The following is an 8,014-nucleotide window of genomic DNA, read 5'->3' on the forward strand; positions in this document are numbered from 1 at the left end:
ACTACCACCTGATCAGCTGGTTTATCATCCCGGACGCGGGGTGCCCGGACGCGGGATATATGGGTGAGCCGGTACATATCGGCGCTATGTGGGTGAGCCGACATTGTTCGGCGCTATGATATGACCTACTATGTCAAGACCAGACATGCTATGATACGATATGCTATGACATGCTATGCTACGATATGATATGCTATGATATGCCACGACATGACATGATTTGACAAGCTATGCTATGATATGATACGCTATGACATGCTATGCTATGGTAAGACATGCTATGACACGCTATGCTATGATACGACACGCCATAACATGCTATGCTATGACACGATATACTATAACGCGACATGCTACGACAAGACAAGATAAGATATGATACGATACGATACGATATGATAATACATGACATGATAATAGTTCTATTTTCTATGTCCTATGACTCCATGACGTTATTCATCATACACTATGTTATTGCTTGTGTTATCTTCCATGTCTTACATACTCGGTACACTATTCGTACTGACGTCCCTTCTTGTGGGCGCTGCGTTCATGCCACGCAGGTCAGCAGACAGGTGGACGCGATCTTTAGGAGCTTACCAGCAGTACCCCACAGTGCTCCAGTTGTTCCGGAGCTTTATCTCAGCGGTACTATTCTGTATATGTATATTCGGGCACGATAGTACTCGGCCCTTTCTATGTATAAGTATACTATGTCTAGAGGCTCGTAGACAGATATGTACAGTCAGTCGGGTGCAGTAGATTTATGATGTTTGGCATGATAATGTTGTTGTCTAAAGTATTAACTATGTTTGCCAGTTTATGTTCCAAAAAAAAAAAAAATATATGGCACTGTTTATATAAGATAGCTAAGGGGTGCTCGGTACAAGTATCGGGTACTCGTCACGGCCCCTAGTCGGGTCGTGACAGAAGTGGTATCAGAGCAGTTCGGTCCTAGGGGTATGTCTACGAGCCGTGTCCAGTAGAGTCTTGTTTATGGGTGTGTAGCGCGCCACACTTATAGACGGGAGGCTACAGGGCATTTAGGAAATGTGACCTTCTTTGCATTCTAAGATCGTGCGATAGAGCTATGCTACCAGGCTTCCACATTCCTTTCCTAATCCTACGTTATGGTTTCAGTAATGCCGCCGAAGAAAAAGGCTACGATGGCCGAGAAAGCCAAGAGAGTGGCGGCCAGCAGAGTTGAACGGGAGCTAGAAGAAGAAGAATCTCATAATGCAGCTCCCCCTCAGACTGCTCCTATCCCCCCTGCACCGGCAGAGCAGGGAAGAGCTCCAGCTCCAGTCCCACCACCAGCAGCTCCGGGCCAGCAGATGGCAGAGGCCATCCAGCTATTGACCCAGTTAGTTGCCGCACAGGCTCAGCGACAAGATGTGGACCCGGGAGACAGGGCGGTAAGCGCAAGGGCTCGCGACTTTATCACTTTGAGGCCTCCAGAGTTTTATGGATCAAAGCCAGAGGAGGACCCGCAGAACTTTATAGATGAGATGCTGCGGACTCTGAGGATTATACATGCTTCTGACACAGAGTCCGTAGAGTTGGCTTCATACAGGCTGCGGGATGTGGCAGTCCTATGGTACAGCAGTTGGATATCCTCGAGGGGAGCAAATGCACCCCCTCCGGTTTGGCAGGAGTTCACTGAGGCTTTCCTACGACATTTCCTACCGCCAGAGGTTCGACGGGCTCGAGCCGATATGTTCCTGAACCTTAGACAGGGAAATATGAGTGTTCGGGAATACAGTCTTCGTTTCAACTCACTGGCCAGATATGCCCCAGCTATGATAGCAGATAGGGGAGATCATGTGCACCGTTTCGTGAGTGGGCTAGGGCCACATTTGGTTAAAGAATGCTTGACGGCCTCACTCCAGGACGGGATGACTATTACCCGTATCCAGGCCCACGCCCAAAATCTGGAGGAGCAATATCAGCCGCGGAGAGAAGAGCGCTATCCAGACAGGGGTTCCCGAAAGAGAGGCAGGTTTTCCAGGACCAGAAGTGAGTATAGAGGGGGACAGACACAGGGGCAATTCGGGTACTCAGACCAGCCGGTAGCCAGTGCACCTCCTCGAGTTGCAGATAGGGGATTTGACCGTCCTGCGGATTCGGGGGCAGGGCAGAGCACCAGAGCTCCGGGATACCAGTATAGAGATGATTCCAGTAGAATGATGCCACCCCCGCCACGGTGTACTCGGTGTGGCAGGCCACACTCAGGACAGTGTTACCGGGATACAGGTGCGTGCTATGCTTGTGGACGGGCCGACCATTTGATGCGAGATTGTCCGCTACGGAATGAGGGGGGCAGAACTCAGCCAGCCGGATCAGCGATCGGTTCATCGTCAACCGTGCGCCCTCGTGGACAGATTTCTCAGGCCCCAACGGGCCGCGGCCGAGGTAGAGGAGGGGCACCTAGTTTAGCCGGTCCTCCACACCGTATATATGCACTGACAGGACGACAGGACCCTGAGCCTCCCGCGGACGCGGCCACAGGTACTTTTCGGCATTTTCTATAATATGTGCATTAATTGATTCGAATTCTATCTTATCCTACCCTGCCTTTGTATTGCCGAACATACTAGGAATTTGGAAATTAGAGCGGAGAATAGCCACCCACGCAGGTAAAAAGTGAATAGTAGTGACCTCGAAGGCTAAAATAGTCATTAAAAGGGAAACACGCGCTACAAGTGCGTTTGAACATTGTCGAGACCCCAACTTACCCCATATTAGGTGCTAGAGGTAGTACGGGGAAGCGGAAGTAAAAATACTAACACTGAAACGCTGAAATGCATCAAAGTTTCAAGGTTAAGCGTGCTCAGGTGGGAGTAATTCCATGATGGGTGACCCCCTGGGAAATATGCTGAGAATTTCGTAAATGTGGAAATAAGAGACGAGTGAAAAAGTAAGTCACCCAGATTAAATTAGGGGTGTGGAAAGTGGTTAGAAACCCCACATGGGTCATATAGGCCGAGACGAACTAAGATAACAGAAGAAAAGGGGAGCCATGATAACAGGAAGCTTTGGGAATAAAGGAGGAAAGTACAGAGGTCACAGGGTGAGACCGATATTGAGCCCACATTAGCTAAGGCAAGGAATCCCTAATATGGTAATATACGGGAATATTTCTAGTGAGGGAATTGACACAGTAGACGTCACGAAGGAAGAAGCACAACTGCGAAGATCGCAAAGAGGGCAACCTAAGCTTCTAAGATGGACATGCTAAGTGACACGAGGCATCTGCGAAGGAGACCTCCCCGAAGTATAATACTATGCTATGAGGCCAGTTCAACATTCGAGGACGAATGTTCTAAAGCGGGGGAGGATGTTATACCCCGCGTTTTATGCAATTGGATAATTCAAGACAATCGCGGGAAGACGACAAGCAAGGCTACATTTTATTGTGTTTGGCATTTGAGTTATTTATGAAGAGTCTAGAAGTGGAAATAATGAGAGAGGTCAAGAGCATAAGGGGAATCCACGACATGACTCGTGAAAATATGAAGGAAGACGAAGGGCAAAATTGGAAGTTGGAAAAAAAAAATGTGTTTCATTAATTTCAAGAGCTAGCCCAAAATAAAGTTGGGCTTGAAATTTTAATCCAAAGAAGAGAGCCCAACCGGCCATGTTCATGGCCCAAAGCCCATGGGAAATTAAAATACATGGATAAATAAGATGGTTATCCTCATTTTCCTCCATAACTTAAGAAAGTTCAAGAAGAAACTTGAAGGAGAAAAACCAAGCTAGGTTTCGGCCATAGATAAATTTTCCAAGAAAAATTGATAAAATTCCCCTAAAAATCATTTCCTACCAAGCAAAGAGTGCTTAACAAGGTGGAGTAGTCTTTGGAGCAAGAAAGATTCAAGATCCTCCAAGTTTCCAAGAATTAAGCAAGTTGAGGAGTTGAAGAAGAAAGGTGAGTTTTTAATCTTGTTTTGTGTGTTATGAAGGTTTATATGTGTTGTTGTATGCCAAAATGGATGAAACTCATGAAGTAGAGGGAAATAGTATGTGGCCGTGTACCTCTACATAGGTATAGGAACCATGCTTCAATTAATTGGATTAGTTTTTGGTTATTATTTTGGGAATGTTATGTGAAAAGTGGAAGTTGAATGATTTTGGAGAGATTGTAGTTGTGTGTGCATGAGGTTGAAGCCGTGTGGTGTAGTGTGTGTGGTGACCGTGTGTGTGTGTTGTTGTTGTGTAGAGAAAGAGTGAATTAATGTTATTAGTAGCTTGATTGTTGGGTTGTGGATCCTTGTCGCTAACGAATGCTTAATAATTTTTGTGAAGTTGTTGCAATTAGAGACTTGTTTAGGAGTTATATGAATGGAATATGATGTCTCTTTGTATGTATGAATGACAATGACGTTAGTATGGGATTGTCGGAATGTATATTATAAGGTTGATATTGTACTCATTGAAGTTGTATGGCTTTGAAGAAAGTGGCAAATTGATATTATGTGCCTGAATTGGAATATGTGAAGCGCTAGTGTGATTGTCGAATTTTGTTAACCGTTTGGCCGGGTTTGAATTCCCGAGTGGTGTTTGATGAAAATTTGATGAAATTGAATGTCGAGGATGGTATATTTACAGAGGAAATGCTGCCGAAATTTCGGTAGCAAAGTCCTTCCTTAAGATTCTAACTCAAAGTGTACTAATGAAAGTTTTGGTAAACTTGACCAAATTGCAGATTTTGACGACCTTGTGACGCGAAATTGGAGTAGCTAAAGGAGCGGAAAAAGGTATGTAAGGCTTCACCCTTCTTTGTATGGCATGTCCTAGATATAATAAGTCGGGTACAAGCCTCGGGGACAACCCTAATCCCCGGAATCCGCACCTAAAGTTTTCAACTTTTCATTCAATGGAATTGAAGTAGAAAGTGCGTAAAATGATAGGAAGACCTCCTAGACCTCTATAACTTGCGTAAATGGGACCCGATCACCCTAGAACCCCCACAAGTAATGACATGACATGTAATACATGTAAATAGTACACGCTACCTCATCCGGCCCGAGGTGGGCCCGTTACTCCCGGACTTTCCTAAAAGTCTTAGTGGATGTACTTAAAGTGAATCCGAAGGGGACCTTTGATCCCGATCTTGTTACCAAATGGTAAGTACTATGATTCCCCTAACGAGGATGCCCCCAGGATGATAATAATGACCATGACGTTAGAAAAAAAAAAGGAACGCCTATGATACGTACTACCGGAACGACTCTATGACTAAGACGACTAAGCTAAGTATCTTACGCAAACATGAAAGTGTTAAATTAAATTTTGAAACTTATTTATATCTCCAAGCTACGACTTTATTTTCTAAAGGATTTCAAAGCCTGTGAAATTACATCGATGATGCCCCGATCCTATTTTACGTCTACTTTACTATTATTCTCCGTTGTTAGTCCTACCTTAAGATACTCGTTCTTCCAAGGTGAGACAAAACTATAATTAGCATTCCATAATTAAATCGGAGGTCACCGACCTTACGTCACTCCGATGGATATATGATTTTCCTTGGGCTCCCTCGTGTGCTTATATGATGTATAATTATATGAAACATGCATATGTATATAAGAAAGATATAAGTATATGAAGTACGTATATGTATATAAGATAAGTAAATGTATATAAGATATGTATATGTATACAAGCTATGTATATGAACCTGGGCTGGGGGAAAAGGATATATGGGGGAAAGGGAGGGAAATATGTTCACTACCACCTGATCAGCTGGTTTATCATCCCGGACGCGGGGTGCCCGGACGCGGGATATATGGGTGAGCCGGTACATATCGGCGCTATGTGGGTGAGCCGACATTGTTCGGCGCTATGATATGACCTACTATGTCAAGACCAGACATGCTATGATACGATATGCTATGACATGCTATGCTACGATATGATATGCTATGATATGCCACGACATGACATGATTTGACAAGCTATGCTATGATATGATACGCTATGACATGCTATGCTATGGTAAGACATGCTATGACACGCTATGCTATGATACGACACGCCATAACATGCTATGCTATGACACGATATACTATAACGCGACATGCTACGACAAGACAAGATAAGATATGATACGATACGATACGATATGATAATACATGACATGATAATAGTTCTATTTTCTATGTCCTATGACTCCATGACGTTATTCATCATACACTATGTTATTGCTTGTGTTATCTTCCATGTCTTACATACTCGGTACACTATTCGTACTGACGTCCCTTCTTGTGGGCGCTGCGTTCATGCCACGCAGGTCAGCAGACAGGTGGACGCGATCTTTAGGAGCTTACCAGCAGTACCCCACAGTGCTCCAGTTGTTCCGGAGCTTTATCTCAGCGGTACTATTCTGTATATGTATATTCGGGCACGATAGTACTCGGCCCTTTCTATGTATAAGTATACTATGTCTAGAGGCTCGTAGACAGATATGTACAGTCAGTCGGGTGCAGTAGATTTATGATGTTTGGCATGATAATGTTGTTGTCTAAAGTATTAACTATGTTTGCCAGTTTATGTTCCAAAAAAAAAAAAAATATATGGCACTGTTTATATAAGATAGCTAAGGGGTGCTCGGTACAAGTATCGGGTACTCGTCACGGCCCCTAGTCGGGTCGTGACAGTTGGTCCCTTTTAATAACTCAAAGTTTGATCTTTAATGAATTCCAGTCGGGGTGAACAGTGGTCGTAAACCACAGTTTACGGGCCGTGAACTAGTTTACGAGCCGTATTATGTGGTCGTCTTTAAGCATGTCCAAAACAGAGAAGCTGGCTGAAGAACATGGCAGTTTACGATCGAGGTTTACGGTCCGTAAACCAGTTTATGGGTCGTATTTAAGCATTTCACCACTTAACAGAAAGTTGAAATTTGAAAGGCTGGAGGACGATGGTGGTTTACGGTCCGTAATTCACTTTACGGGCCGTAAATCACTATACAACCACTGGGCTGCATGAAATTCTACAACTTTTCCATTTCCAAAAATTCACGAATCATCACCCCTTGCATAGCAAAACAACCCACACTCATACCCTTGACGTTCTATTCCTTGTACATGTACGGGGACTTTTCCGAGGTGTAACAACCCCGTCATGCCCAAAACATATATATATACACAAAATAATTAGTCAATGGAACCTTTGGAACAATGGAGTGCTCTCAAGTCAGGTAATAGCTCCTACGAGTCTTGATCACCTCCCTGTCTACCTGTGGGCATGAACACAGCGTCCAAAGAAAACGGACGTCAGTACGAACATTGTACTAAGTATGTAAGGCATGGATGAAATGAACATAACAGAGAAATCATAAGACATAAGATGAAAATATAACCTGCATAACTTTTAAGAATGGATGCATTTCATGCATATATCATATATATTCATTGTACATGTATCATCATATCATATATATATATATATATATATATATATATATATATGTATATCATCATCGTTAACCCGCGTCCGGGTAAACCTCATACGCTGCCCACTGGTGGTGATCGTGTCCGGCCTTCTAGGCGCGGTGGAATCATAAGCAGCCCGCCTTTGCGGTGACATGTCCGGCCATTTAAGCATCGTGAGCACATCATAAACTTAACATTACTGTACATCTCATAAGCACATCATGAGCTTATCATAACTTAGCATCGTTATACATTTATCATCAAAACATACATTAGAACTTGAAGCTAACTATGGCGATGTCGGGGTGACAATAAGTCGAGAACCCCCGATTGCATTATGGAGTGATCATATTCATTATGTCGCACCTTGAGGGGACTAACATTTTAAGGTGTGTGTACACAAGGAAAACAATCAATGGAACCGTGCTTAGGATCATAAACCTCATGGACATTGTATATTACTCGAGGATTCTCTATACTTATACTCATCATCATCATTATCATGCTCGTATCGCATCTCTTTTCTTTATCATGTTTGTATGTAGCTCTTTATAGTCATGGACTCGTAATTTCTGTTA

The 8,014-nt window shown here is 43.6% G+C and overlaps 1 protein-coding gene across 1 annotated transcript; it reads left to right on the top strand.

Moving 5' to 3' along the window:
• The first annotated feature begins 1,031 nt into the window (after positions 1 to 1,031).
• LOC132603467 (uncharacterized) lies at positions 1,032 to 6,600 on the top strand. The gene is made up of 2 exons (XM_060316551.1): positions 1,032 to 2,508; positions 6,293 to 6,600. Exons 1-2 carry the CDS (start codon positions 1,131 to 1,133, stop codon positions 6,319 to 6,321), a joined length of 1,407 nt encoding a protein of 468 aa, XP_060172534.1. The 5' UTR covers positions 1,032 to 1,130; the 3' UTR covers positions 6,322 to 6,600.
• The last annotated feature ends 1,414 nt before the right edge of the window (positions 6,601 to 8,014 follow it).

This window comes from Lycium barbarum, chromosome 7 (genome assembly GCF_019175385.1).
Source record: "Lycium barbarum isolate Lr01 chromosome 7, ASM1917538v2, whole genome shotgun sequence".
In the NCBI taxonomy this organism is placed as follows: domain Eukaryota; kingdom Viridiplantae; phylum Streptophyta; class Magnoliopsida; order Solanales; family Solanaceae; genus Lycium; species Lycium barbarum.

Excerpts from the sequence above, each read along its gene's own strand:
- LOC132603467 (XM_060316551.1), top strand. The coding sequence starts at position 1,131 with ATGGTTTCAGTAATGCCGCCGAAGAAAAAGGCTACGATGGCCGAGAAA. Across the intron at positions 2,509-6,292 it reads TCCCGCGGACGCGGCCACAG|GTCAGCAGACAGGTGGACGC; the intron begins GTACTTTTCGGC and ends CATGCCACGCAG.